Genomic DNA, 14,140 nt, shown 5'->3' on the forward strand with positions numbered 1-14,140 from the left:
AGACACGTGCGTGTACACACAAGCGCACACACACACACACACACACACACACACACACACACACACACACACAGAGTAAATAAAACAAAATACAACTGACCCTTGAACAACATGGTTTGAATTGCATGGGTACACTTACATGTGGATTTTTTTCAATGAACATGGTACGATACCGTGTATGTATTTTCTCCTCCTTATGATTTTCTTAATATTTCCTTTTCTCTAGAATTTACTTTAAGAACACAGAATATAATACATATACAAAATATGGGTCAATCAACTGTTTAAGTTATTGTTAAGGCTTCACATCAAGAGTAGGCTGTTAGTGGTTAAGTTTCTGGGGAACCAAAATTTGTACATGATTTCTGACTGCACAGAGGTTGATGCTCCTAACTCTGACATTGTTCAATGTTTACTTTATTAACAACTGCTGAATATGGTTGATTCATATGAAAGTTTATGTGTAGGTGTGCTATGAATTTAACTCTTCTTTATGCTTGAAATTTTTCATAATAAAATGTTAGGGGAAAAAAAGGTCAAGAAATGGAAGAGTAACCAAACTGTCCTAAGAGGAAAAAGGAGGGTTCTTCCACCAACTACAAACAAAGGATCAGGAATCATATTTATTTTGCTCACTACTGATTATCCAATACCTAGCACAGCGCCTGGAATATAATAAACACTCAAATTTACATTTGGTGAATGAATGAGTAAATGGTAATATTTTGGGGCAAAGGTAAAGGTACGTAAGAAAACTTATAGCTGATGTTTACATTCCTAAAAGATGGAAGATCTTGAGAAAATAAAAAACAGAAAACTATCTGTTGAGAAGAAATGGGGAGGCATTGCAATCTCTGGGAAATAAAGTTGACTGTCTCCATTACCTCATAACACTATTTTCATATATGCCAATTCTGCAAGATTTTAATATTACTAATTACAATATTGAGATTCGTTTAAAAATAAGAATATCATACAGCTGCTTAACAAGATTTTAAAAAATGATCAACATTTTTATTAAAACTATCACTAAAAGAAATCTAACACAGTGAACTTACTTTTCTGACAGATGCTCTAGTCTTCACGTGACTGTTTCTCGAAGTCTGGACGGCTGCCATAACTATATTGCTTTTCTGTGTAATCAATGAAGAATTAGTCCATACAACACCTAAAGAAAACACATTAAAAGAAAACTACTGATTTCAGTGATTCAGGCAAGCATTTTGTCCTAAAATAAGCTCTTTAAATTCAGTCATTTAAAAAAATTAAAACATAAAACAAAAATTCTGAGACATAAACAATTATTATAAAGTAGTTTACCCTTATTTATTCAATCTCACTGCCTTTGTGAGGTTTTTTTTGTTTTTTATTTTTGTGTTTTTACAAATAAGAAAATACTTGAAAGTCTTAATAAGAAGTGTTTAGAAAACCTTTTAAAATCTAAAATAGTGAAGATTACAAAAAAATCCGAGCCTTCTTGTCTCCCAAAAGTCACTCTAACCCTACAGCAACCGTGAATGTGTGAATGTTTTTTACACCTTATTTCTTGGGTAGAAATATTTGATAATATACAAATGAGAATATGAAATCTGTGTAGATAAAATAAAATCACATAAACAATAACAAATTCCTTATTTAGCCATCTTAACAGCATACCAATGACTAGAGTTAAAAAAAAATCCAAGTTAAATGATTAAGAGTACTTACAACACATGTACACGTGTATACACATACACACACATACGCACACATACACACACACATACACACACACACACACACATACACATACCCCTCTTGGAAGAAACTCTGAAACTAAAGGACTTAAACTTTTTATCAATGTTTTAAGGCAGTACCTTTGAGAGTTTAAATCAACTTGGGCATTAACCATTCAAAATTCACATCTGACCATAGTACCTTGTTCATTTAAAATCTACTTGGACTCGATGCTATGGATACAGGGGAGAATAAAGCAATATGGCCCTTGGGTTTAGAGTGTTGGAAGAAAAACATTTTATTATAGTAAAGAATGAGAATAGGAAGTGAATTCTAAATCATTAAATAACTAAAAAATTTGAATCAATAAAGACTTAAGAAATGGTTAGTTTCAACCAAATTGGCCTTACCAAGAATTAACCTAGTTGAGGTTTTCAAGGCATCCGATTAATGTTAAGTTTACACTATGAAAAGATTTATACGCAAAATCAAACATCAACTAGTTTCCATCAGAACTGCAAAAAAAACCCCCTAAATTTCAGTGGAGTTCTAATTTTATACTCTTTCACCGTAGAGATAAAACCAAAGTGTGTATGCATGCGCATAGATTCTAATTTTTTTTAAGTTTATTTATTTAGAGAGAGAGGGTGCGCAAGTGGGGGAGGGGTAGAGAGAGAGGGAGAAAGAGAATCTCCCAATCCGGGACTCGAACCCACAAACCATGAGATCGTGATCTGAGCCAAAATCCCATGCTTAACCAACTTTAGCCACCCAGGTGCCGCTAGGTTCTAATTTCTAATAAAGAATTATGATGCTATTCTATTCTGAACTAGGATAAATCCTAGTGGTCTCTTGAATAATAAAATGTGATTAATGACTAGAATTGAAGTAGGACTGTGAGAAAGGCAAGGGAGGTCTCGACAGTACAAGATAAAGAGCAACATACCAGAACTCAGAAGAGTACCATTTGTGTCCTTGTTCTTCCTCTCATTAGCTTTGTTTCCTCCAAGTAAATTGAAGTATCTTTGGATCTATTTCCTCAATGTACATATCAACTTACTTACTGGAGAAGTTTACTGTAAGAATGAAATGGAAAATAATTTATAGGAGGCATTTTAGAAACTATAAATAATAGCTAAAAGAAAAATTAAAATATTTACTTACAGGCCAAAATGATCAAGGGGGTCAAATTCTCAAAATGAGGTATAAACATAAAAGTTTATGTGGCCAAGGCAAGACAATAATCCTTTTTACTCCTCTTTACCCATAGAGTTCTCTTCAACTGCCAGAAACCCTCAGAGGCAAAGGGACTTGCCTTAAGTACCATATAAAATACAAAGGCCAACACAAGGGTTCCAGAAAAGGAAAATTCTCAAACACAGCGCCTGAGTCAACTAGCATCTTTCTGGTGGGCAAAAGTGTAATGCAAATCTAAACTCTGAAAATATTCCTGTGCTATGATACAACAATTCTACTTTCGGGAACTCATCAAAGAAAACAATGATCCTAGAGCATCTAGGGTCCTAGCGAGAGCTTCTAAGGCTCCAAGTGCTTTACTAAGAGATTTACATGAAGATCTCATTTAATCCTTAGGACTGGTACAGTAGTACTACTCCAGTTTTACAATGAGAAAAACTGAGGCAAGGATGAGTTAAGCAACTCGTGCAGGTCCACACAGTAAGCAGGAAAGCTGAGATTCAAATCCAAACCTTCAAACTCTAGCACCCCAGGTCTTAAACAGTATAAATGTTTGAAAAGGTGTTCAAACACCAGTATTAAGGTCTGAAAAGGTATTCAAACACACTTTATACTGGAGAGAAATAAGAAGCACTCTAGATGCTAGACAGGAGAGTGACTGAGTAACTGAGATGCATTCCCTGTTGATGCAATCATGTTAAAAATAACACTGAAGGGGGTGCCTGGATGGCTCAGTTGGTTAAGCGTCTGACTTCGGCTCAGGTCATGATCCCCCAGTTCACGGGTTCAAGCCCTGCGTCAGACTCTGCTGACAGCTCAGAGCCTGCTCTGGATTTTCTGTCTCCCTCTCTGCCGCTCTCTCTCTCAAAAATAAATATTAAAAACACAAGTGTAAAAAAAAACACATCTCTTCCTAAATAACTACAACACTGAAGGACAGAGGAACAGTGCACAAGGCATCTTCCCCTTCTCTGACTCCTGAAAGGGCGGAGTTGGGGAAAGAGATGGGAAAAAGCAATCACCTTTGCAGCTGCTAACCAAAGTCAATAATGAGCAAAGATTACACGCTCAGGAAAGAAGGTGACTGGTTATCTAGATGAGCCGCTTACCGGAAGGTGCTGTGACATGCCAGGCCCCTGACAAGGAGGTTGGGGGAGGCCAGGGTGCTCTGAGACAACATCCCGGATTTGACACCTCTAATTACCCCAGTGCTCTACCTACAATACTCCTGAATAGCAGACTGGGGCAGAACACTCTTTTCACAGTGCAGTACTAAAGCAAACAGAATCCAGTATTTAACAGACCTACGAAGGAACATTAAAAACATAAAATAAAAAAGTAAAAATACACTAAAGACAAAAAAAAAAAAAAAAAAGCCCAGACAAATATAATCATGTCACCCAAAACCCATATAATCTATTTTCAGACCACTACCTCAGAATTTATATTACTAAAAAAGACACCATATTTAGTTCTGTATCTTCACTCATTTTCTGAACCCTACTCCATCTCTTTGTGTTTAACGTAACACATGAGTAAAATATTATCTCACTAAGGGAAAAACCTATCAGAGAATGATCTTTGCAACAGCCTATCCAAGTGACTCCAACGTGAGACAGTGTGACTCATACCTCTGGTAAAGCAAAGAAAAAAAAAATGTATCTTTGGAAATGATGTGAAGACAGATGGGGGGAAAAGCAACAGAGCACGGTTTCTTCACCACCTTATATAATTCGAGGGAATGCAGTTTTAGCCAGATTTCACAAGAGGAGCAAAACTACAGTGTTTTCCCCTAAACACCTTTGTGTTATGATGACAAACTTTTCACTGAATGCTTTTTTGATTTGTGCCCTATCACAGGTAAATAAACAAGAGTCCTAAGCAGGGAATAACTAAGTGTGTTTCTCTACAAAGAAATTAGAGTGATCCAGATCATTTTTTGAAAGCAGATCAGAGAGAAGAAAGTACAGACAGACAGGACAGACAACTGAAAAGTAAGCTGCTACAGCTCACTGAGGACACAGGATATAAAGACAATACCATGAAATAATCAAAATCCCCTCAGAAGCAACCAAAAGGCAGAATGGATATTGCTAAAGACATCGGAACACCGAGGGAATCTTAAGAAATATCACAGAATACAAACAGATGAAAGCATTGGAGAACAATTATGAAGAGTACAGAAAACACACATATGGGGCACTTTGAATAAATTACACTTATCTTAGGATCCTGTGATTCCCCTTCTTAAAATTTATCCTACATATACACTTGCACAAAATTCATAAATATATATGTGAAAGAATAGTCACTAAAACAAAAAAAAAAACTAAAAATAATCTAGAAGCCCATCAATTCAAATAAATTATACTGCATTCATATGACTGATTTTTACCAGCTGTTGGAATTAGATGAATACACACTGATGTGACAGCATTACCACAAAATATTAAGGGGAAAAGCAAATTGCAGAACAGTGTAAACAGTACGCTCTTTACTTGTCATTAAAAAAAAAATTACATGCGCCAACTCTGTGTGTATATTTGTACAGGCCTCGGAAATACCATAATGGATATAGACTAAACTCATGATAGTGGTCATTCATGACAACTGGGACTTTTTTTAATGTTATGAAATGTCACATACCTATAATATGGGAAGATGATACACTGTTAAGTAAAATAAGTTTCCACATGTTCACAGTATCCCATTTTTGGGTAAAATCTGTATAACTGCACGTGTGTTATTTGTATATGCGACATAAAAGAGAACATGTACTAGATGGGTACAAACATTGTTTTTTTACCTAAGTAGATGCAATGATGCCGGTTTTATTCTTCTGGATGTACAGAAGTTCTTTTATAATGAGAAAATAAGTACTTCCCATGTCTTTCCTCCTCTCCTCTGGCCTAAGAAATTTTCAAGTTGGCATCATCTATTTCCTGACCTTTTTATAGCATGAGTTAACCAAACCAAGGAGTCTCTGAAGCCCCTTCCTTGTCTTCTATCAACACTCTCGTCCCATCTTGACTCTCTTCCTATGGCACTGGTTCTCAAACTTCAGTACAGGTGTGGATCAGCTTATTTCTAACCCATTCCACCCTGGAAGGTCCAGATTCAGGAGGTCTACATGGAATCCTGAAATCTATACCTTTAACAAGTATCCTCTGTGATTTCTGAATGAGAACACTTCTCTCTCTCTAGGTACTACATTAGCCTCCTTCTCTAAATTTTTTCACAACTTGTTACTCAAACGCTAATATTTCTAACCTTCATCCTTGTCCTTTGTGGTATTCAGTCTACCTAGTTTTCCAAGGATATTCAATCTCTACCTCTGATTTTAACTGTGCAAATAAGTCCCTAATGTCTATCTCCAGTTCGACTCCTGAACCTGTGTTTCAGTTCCTTGGGTCCAATTTTCTATTCAATACTTCTAACTAAATATCCCAGTTACTCCAAAATTGGTACGTCCAAAAACCGAATAAAATTTTCTCTCTAAACAATTTCTCTCCGTAGAGCCAGTAAACCAACTGAGCCAGCAGGCTAAGCTGGAAACTGGCTTTTCCCTCAATCCCTATAGACTACCACATCTAGTCAGTCACCAAATCCTGACCTGTCACCCTCCTAAGCTTCCCTCAAACCTACCCTCTCTTCCATCAGCTAAACTGTCATTTACTCTTCATGCATCAGTTGAAGGACCTCCCTCCTTGAGGAAGACTTGGCTCATCTTACCAATCCCTCCTTGCCCAAACAGTAGCCACCACCTCTGTGCTCTCCCAAGGTGGGTTGTCCCAGTCCATTTTTTTCCTGCTTCCTTCCTTTTGTGAATTTCTGGAGGACAAAAATGTTTTATTGTATTTACATTCTAACACAGAAGGCAAATCAAACATCTGCTGAATAAATAAAAAGTCTTTGAAGAGGCAAGTATACCTTCAAATGTTTCAATGGGTACTTCTACATTTAATGAATCATTATCAGCTTCCAATAATTTCTAATTTTACAATATTTGATAACACAGTAAATGCTCCAAAAACACGTGTTGGCCGAATTCCAAATGGCCAAGTGTTAAAATTAATATTCTGTTAAATATAAATACAACAAAGCGGGGCAAAATACGTGAAACATTAGTTTTCAAACATTAGGCAACAGGTAACCCAGGCCTATGACTGCCGAAAGAAGGGAAACACTGGCCGCTGGCTACTTTCAGGTCACAGCACAGACAGGAGAAAGCCAAGTGTTCTGATGGTCTCAGCAAGTTGCAGAGGCAGAGATGAGAGTCTGGAAAGGCCAAGGTGGCTAGAACGCTCAGGGTACAGCACTGGAGAGAGAGCTCACAAAGACTGAGAGCATCAGAGAGTTGCAGATGGGTTCTTCTAGGGACTTTGGTCAAATACTGATCTATGCCAAGTGTCAGAAGTTGGGGAAATAACTACCAAACAGCAGCAGGCCAAACAATACCTGGAGCCAGACAGGGCTTGGAATAATCTGCACCCCCACCAACCGGAGTGGAAAAAAAGCTGTGTAATATATCAGGCAATGGATGGGCTCCTCAGACGCAATTTACCTTAGCTGGGGGACTAAGGGAGCACTACAGTGAGGCTTTTCTGCAGGCGCACTAACAAAGCTCAAAAGCAAGCCTCAAAACAATCCGACAGATTCCAAACAACCATGAACCCCAACTAAACCCAACACTTAAAAAATACAACAAAACTGAAAAAAAAAACGACACACACACACACACAACAAAATCGAGCAAGCAATAGCATAAACCTGAACGGCCAGCACACAGTCAAAAATTACCTGTGGAGGAGAAAAATATGACCCCTAAGCAGGAGGAAACAAGGCAAGTAGTGCAGACCCAGAAATGACAAATGGAATGAACAGAAAAGATGTCAAAATTATACTACGAGCATGTTCCATATACTCAAAAGGGAAGAGGAAAACATGATCATAAGGAGAGAACAGAAAATATAAGAGACCCAAACCAAACCTCTAGAGTTAAAAATAAATCTAAAATAAAACCATACTGGGTGCAATCAACAGCAGATTAAACACTGCAACAGAAAGTGAACTTCAAGACATAGCAAAAGAAGCAATCAAAACTGAAGCACAGAGAGAAGCCTACAAACAAACAAGGCAGCATCAGTGACTCACTGTGAAAGGTGAGTAACTGGAATCCCCAAAAAGGTGGGGGACAGGAGTAATCTATGAAGATAAAATGGCTCAGAATTTCCAAAAGTTGATGAAAACCATAAACTGACAGATACAAGAGAGATCGACAAATCCTAAGAAAAATGAACATAAAGAAAACCACACCAAGGTACATCATAACCCAGTTTCTGAAAACTAGGGATAGAGAATTCTTAAAAGCAACCAGAGAGAAAAGTATATATTACATAAAGAGGAACAAAGAAAGACAGCAGACTTCTTGTCAGAAACTATGCGGAGCCATAAATAAAACTGAGCAACATCTAAAAAAAATGTGTCAACTGAGATATCTATACCCACAGAAAGTATCTTTTAAAAATTAAGGCAAAATAAGTTTATTTGAGCTAAAAAAAAAAAAAAAAAAAAAAGCTGTGAGAACTCACCACCCGCCAACCATCAGTAGAATAAAGGTTAAAAGAAATTCTATGGGCAAAAAACAAAAAACAAAAAACAATACCAGATAGAAGTCTGAATCTAAACAACAAGTTTAGAATGCCTGAAAGGGTAAATATGAGGGTAATATAAAAGCTGTTTCAGAGCTATTTTCTTTTTGTTTAATCCCTTAAAAAAAAAAAACTATTTAAACTAAAAGTGATAACAATGTATGAATGGGGTTTACAACATACACAAGTAAAATGCATTACAAAATAAAACAGAGTGTGGCAGGCTGGAGTTAGAAAAATGCTGTTCCTTCAGTATACAAAAAGTGATACTGATAAGTTAAAGTTATCTTGTAAACCCCAGAGCAACCATTAAAAACAAAACAATAACACCTGACAGGCCAACAGTGGCATTAGGGTGAAGCATCTCTCCTTTCTGCAAAAATCAGGAAGCTAAGGCTAATCTTCACAAGATTCTCTAAGAGTGCAATTACATAATATATGTAAAAACAGTACCTGATATAGCAGGAATTGATATAGTGGGAATTCAAACATTTGCTTCTTTCTTAGGAACAGACTTGCTGTTTAGCTTATAATATCTAAAAATACCACGGCTATCAGTTACTATTTTGTTTTTCCTTTCAAAACAATAATCAATCATATAAAAAGACCTAATTTGTGTTTGACCTAAATGATTATCTATTAAGATATTTGCTTCTCTAATTTCCTGCACACCAACAATAAATACAGCTAAAAAAAACCCTAAAATCTTTAGGCTGTGCTTTCAGTGTGAATACACAGCTTAGAAGTTGAAGCAATATTCTTAATCTTGTACATAACCCCCATCTACAAGATTACTTTAACAAAAAATATGTTCAGAATTTTAACCTAGGAAAACATTTCTCTTTATCAGTGACATCTATTCTGCCATGACTCAAAGAGTTGTACTGCTGAAAAGACATTTATGTAGCTCTTGCAAATAGTGATAAAGCTCCACCCTAACCCACCAGTAGCAGAAATGAGTGAATGGATCTGCTTTGCAAATGGCCCAGTGCTTGGCACGTAACGAGGCATTCTAAAAACCTGTGCAGAACCTATTAACCGATAGGATATATAAGGCATTAAAAAAAAAAAGAATGTGAAAGATAATTTTAAGGTTTCAAGCTTGGGGATGTGGAAGAAAAGTGGAGCCTTTGCCAATTACAGGGTAACTGGAAGACAGTGTTTATGTCAATGTAATATCCAAAGTCACCTAAAATATATACATTTAGTTGGGGAGGTCAGAACTAGTGATGTTACTCCAGGAGTCATCTATATATACAGAGCTTGAAAGCTGATCCTAGAGACTGGGAAAGCACAGAGAAGATCAAGAAAGAATCTTAGGGGGCAACCATGATAAAAGGTTGCCGGGCAGGTAAACAAAGAACCACAAACAAGTGGCAGTTTGAAAAGGAGGCAAGGTAGAGATTTAGAAAACTTTAGTGTCACTGGAGTCAAGAGACAGTTTTATGTCTAGAGTGGTCAGCATTAAGCTTATACTAAACTCCTGAGGGTAGAAATGACACTCCTTTCATCTCTGAATGCTGCAGGAGTCCATATCGTGGCACCTGCCACACAGAATGCACTTAGTAGTAATCATACTACATCCTTACACTGTGCCCGTGAGAGGTACTGCTTAATTGCTGTTGAACAGCACTCACATTTCTCACAACAGAAGTTGCTGTTAATATACCCATCTTACATATAGAGAGACTGAGGCACGAAGCATTTACATAATTTGCCTTCATTCAGAAACCTAGAAGAATCCATCCTGAAAGAGACCGTTACTGAGAGCGAGTTCAATGCAGTACTAGAGGGGAAAATGCCAACTGCAGGATGTTAACGGACACCAGAGGTTCCCGTCATTCCTCCCTGTCTATCCCCTCTTTATTCGAGAACTTGTGGTACTCAGTCTAACAAAGTACAAACTGTGAGACGCACCTAAGTCTCCTCCTCATCCATTTACCATTCTCCTCTTCGCCGGTCCTCAGCCAACTGGACTACGAGTGCATACTCGACCCACAGGATTATCCTTCTAGAAATTCAGAATTAAGAGATGCAGATACTCGTTGAGACTCATGCTAAAGCAAAGTGAGTCTGGTGTTGGCACCACAGCAAACCAAAGTTTCATGCAAGCCAAAGCCAGGGGGAAGCAGAAACCAAGAGCCTTAAAGAGAGCCAATCGAAAAGGAATTGCTTCAAAAGACATAATAGCGTCCAGAGTGCCAAAGAACAGAGGAGCAGACACAGAAGACCATGTGTTCCCAGAGAAAAACTGGAAGAGTTAACTGTCTGAAGATTTTCTAGTTCCCAGGACCCTAAGTTGGACTTCATGCAATGGGCTTCAGAAGCAACCCACCAAATGTGTTGACAAATACTTTTTTGTTTATTTATTTATTTTGAGAGAGACAGAGACAGTGCCAGTAGGGGAGGAGCAGAGAGAGAGGGAGAGAGAGAATCCCAAGCAGGATCCGCACTGCCAGAGCACAGCCCCACACAGGGCTGGAACTCAGGAACCAGGAGATCGGGACCTGAGGCAAAAGGTAGAGTTGGAAGCTTAACCAACTGAGTCGCCCAGGCGCCCCTGACAAACGCCTTTTTTAACTAAGTTCATTCAAATGGGTTTGTGACCCTTGCAGCCAAATAACCCTCAAGCCATTAAAAAGGTCAAAGGAAAAACATTGACTAAGCAGCTACTATAAGCTTCAAAATAACCTTGAGGTATTTTGACTCTCACCATCAGGGATGAGGAAATAGAGACTCAGCTATATTAAGTAACAGATTTGCCTGACACCAAAACCCAAACTCTTTCTATTTTGCCTCACTTTCATTCTAGTTCCATCCAATCTGTTCCAGACCACCACACCATTTATTTACCTTACTTTTTCCCATGAAACATTCTCAGATTAAGCCAAAAATGTTAACCTTTCTCCTTTTAACCTGTTCAGTTTCTAATCTATTCATTTCAAACATCTTTACTCTAGTTAAGTATTTAACAATAAAATGAACTTTCATATGCAAAGAAGAGTGGCAGCATGAAGGCATTTGAATCTGTTTGGTCTGCTTCTGAACTGATACAGTATTTTTTTTTTCCTTTCCCAAATTTACCAGTTGGTACAGCCTTAAGTCAAGCCCGAGCTAAGTGTAGATCTCTTCCTGGACTCGTTCCACTTTCATTCCCTCCAAATGACTGACTCTATTACTAAAATGCAGGCCACTTGACAGAAAAAGGACAAATTTGGCTTGCCTAAATAATTACCCTACCCAAAACTACTTTAATTATGTTTCAAAGGCAAGACAAAACAAATATCTACATCCTAAAAGCTTGAAACCCTTACCAAAAGGTTATAAAGACTAGGAAAAAAAATTTATTTTTCTGTCCTTGAAAACCAGTTTGCCAAGAGGAATGGGAGGTCTTTTAAAATCTAGACCAGTCTCGGGGCACCTGGGTGGCTCCATCGGTTAAATGTCCGACTTCGGCTCAGGTCATGATCTCTCAGTTTGTGAGTTCAAGCCCCGCGACTGGCTCTGTGCTGACAGCTCAGAGCCTGGAGCCTGCTTCCGATCCTGTCGTTCCCCCCCCCCCCCCCCCCCCCGGCCCCGTCTCTAGGCCCCTCCCTTGCTCATGCTCTGTCTCTCAATAATAAATGTTTTTAAAAAATGAAACAATAAAATAAAATCTAGACCAGTCTCTTTTGCCCATTAAGTTTTTCACATTTTCTCCAAGCATGGAACAGAACTCCACTGCCGATTTACAAGTGGAAATTTCCCTAAAAATGACCAAATCTGATTTGATCTGATTTCTTTTTCCAGACAGTATGTTCCTGGAATTAAAAAAAAAAAAAAAAAAAAAAAAAAGTGTACTATCCTTCTTCCAATCTCTAAAGGTAAAGGAGATTCTTCAGATTCTAGATTTATCCCAGGAATTTAGAAGCTAAAGAAGCTCTCACTGTGGTTCAGGGTCTTCAGGAGGTCCCCTATCCTCAACAACCGAGAAATATCACTAGCCCAGGAGTATACCTGTAGGCCCTCAGCAATAGTGCAGTTACTTAGGTATATACACTAATCACTAGTTACCAGTTCAGCCTGGGAATCCGTTTTTCTGACTGCCTTACATTCTTTGATCTCTCATAAACCGAGCTGTTACAGCCACAACCAACAGTGAAATTCCCGGTCAACCCTGGGTAGTTCTGCCAAAAAGAACATAAGAAAGTAAGAAAAACCATGTTACTACTTGAAAAGGGGACTAGGTGTTTAAAAAGATGCGTTAAATTGCACTATTTTAACTGACACTAATCGTGCTGGGAACTGTGCTGTCATTTACTCTAAAATCATAAACAAGACATTAAAGTCACTTCTGCATTACTGAGTGCCTTATATTTTGAATACTCTGTATTTTCTATACATTTCCCTGACATTTAAAAATCACTATGAATCAATGGAACATCCCTAACAAAGTGGAAAGAAGCTAAGAAAAGCTTGTATGTTTTGCAAGGGACTGAATAATTATGATGCTGAAAAGAGAACCAAAATTTTTAACTCTAGTTTGCACTAATACCATCAGGTATGTGTCAGCTGTATTTCTCATCCTGAACATCTTAAGCCTAAACCACTTCCAGTTTAATAAGGTTTTAGAGGAGAGGGAAAGCAGAACTGTTAACAAGCTGTACCACGGTAGTGGTTTAGATTCTACTGCCACTGCCATTTTACCAACGTTTTTTAATACTTCGGTCACATCTACCTATTTTTGTGTAAAGCGAGGTAGGTGCCTGGAGTTACAAAAGTACACCAAATCCATTCGCAATATGGATGGCCAGCATTTAAACCATCAACAAACAGCCTCGGAGAAATTTTGACAGCAAATCCAAACATCAACACTCCGAGGAGCTGCTTGACGCCTTCCGTTTCTGTCACAAGACTTGGGTTGCGCCTGGTTCCAACGCTCGGAGGTTCTGACAGTGAAGGATGCTGCTCGGGGACAAAGTGCAACGTCCTCCTCCTCCGGTATACGCTCCTGTGCGCGCACTACGAACACAAACTAAGCACACGCACCGCTACGCACCGAAAAGACCCGGCTGGGAAGACCATTCTGGGGATGGAAACTGAGCTTGTCATTCAAAGGGGCTGCATGCAACTCGGCCCCCACGCTCCGGACCCACAAGACCCGTCTCGAGCCCGAGGATGCCCCCTCCCCCCGAGGCCCGGTGCCATGGGATTCCTCCCTCCGCCCCGCTCCTCCCGCTCTCCTCCCACCGCCGAGCGAAGGCGCAGCTCTGGACAGCCCCGCAATCAGAGCAGGGACTGCAGAGAGGCTGGGGCGCCCGAGCCGGGCCGCCCCATCCACCGCGGCCCCGCACCACGCCGCCACCCCGGCCAACGCGCGGCTTTTGCTGCGGGCGGATCCGCACCCGCCTCACCTGGGGGCCGCAGCCTCCGCAGCTCACAGGCATGTCACCGGCCCGCAACGACCAGTCGCGCGAGCCGCCGAGCAGGCGGGCGCCCCCTCCCGCACCAGCCCCCGGCCCTCCCCCCTCCCCGCCTCCCCGCCCCGCGGGCCCGCCCCCGCCCTGCCCACCCCCGGCTTCCGCCGCCGCAGTTCC

At 39.5% G+C, this 14,140-nt stretch overlaps 1 protein-coding gene across 13 annotated transcripts in view; it reads right to left on the reverse strand.

Annotated features, from left to right (window-relative positions):
• Positions 1-14,140, reverse strand: part of AKAP11 (A-kinase anchoring protein 11) — a 50,717-nt gene that overhangs the window by 35,992 nt on the left and 585 nt on the right. For 2 of the 13 annotated variants that reach the window (XM_006927317.3, XM_045053485.1), the window contains exons 1-3: positions 13,958-14,062; positions 2,663-2,792; positions 1,059-1,168 (exon numbers count right to left, since the gene is read on the reverse strand). In XM_006927317.3, the coding sequence (XP_006927379.2) occupies positions 1,059-1,118 (60 nt within the window). In that variant the 5' untranslated portion in view covers positions 1,119-1,168; positions 2,663-2,792; positions 13,958-14,062. Of the gene's footprint in view, positions 1-1,058; positions 1,169-2,662; positions 2,793-6,645; positions 6,745-12,617; positions 12,731-13,281; positions 13,474-13,957; positions 14,069-14,140 lie in introns of those variants that run through there. The other 11 variants (XM_045053491.1, XM_045053490.1, XM_045053489.1 and 8 more) reach the window with 11 other exon arrangements.

This window comes from Felis catus, chromosome A1 (assembly GCF_018350175.1).
Source record: "Felis catus isolate Fca126 chromosome A1, F.catus_Fca126_mat1.0, whole genome shotgun sequence".
NCBI lineage: Eukaryota > Metazoa > Chordata > Mammalia > Carnivora > Felidae > Felis > Felis catus.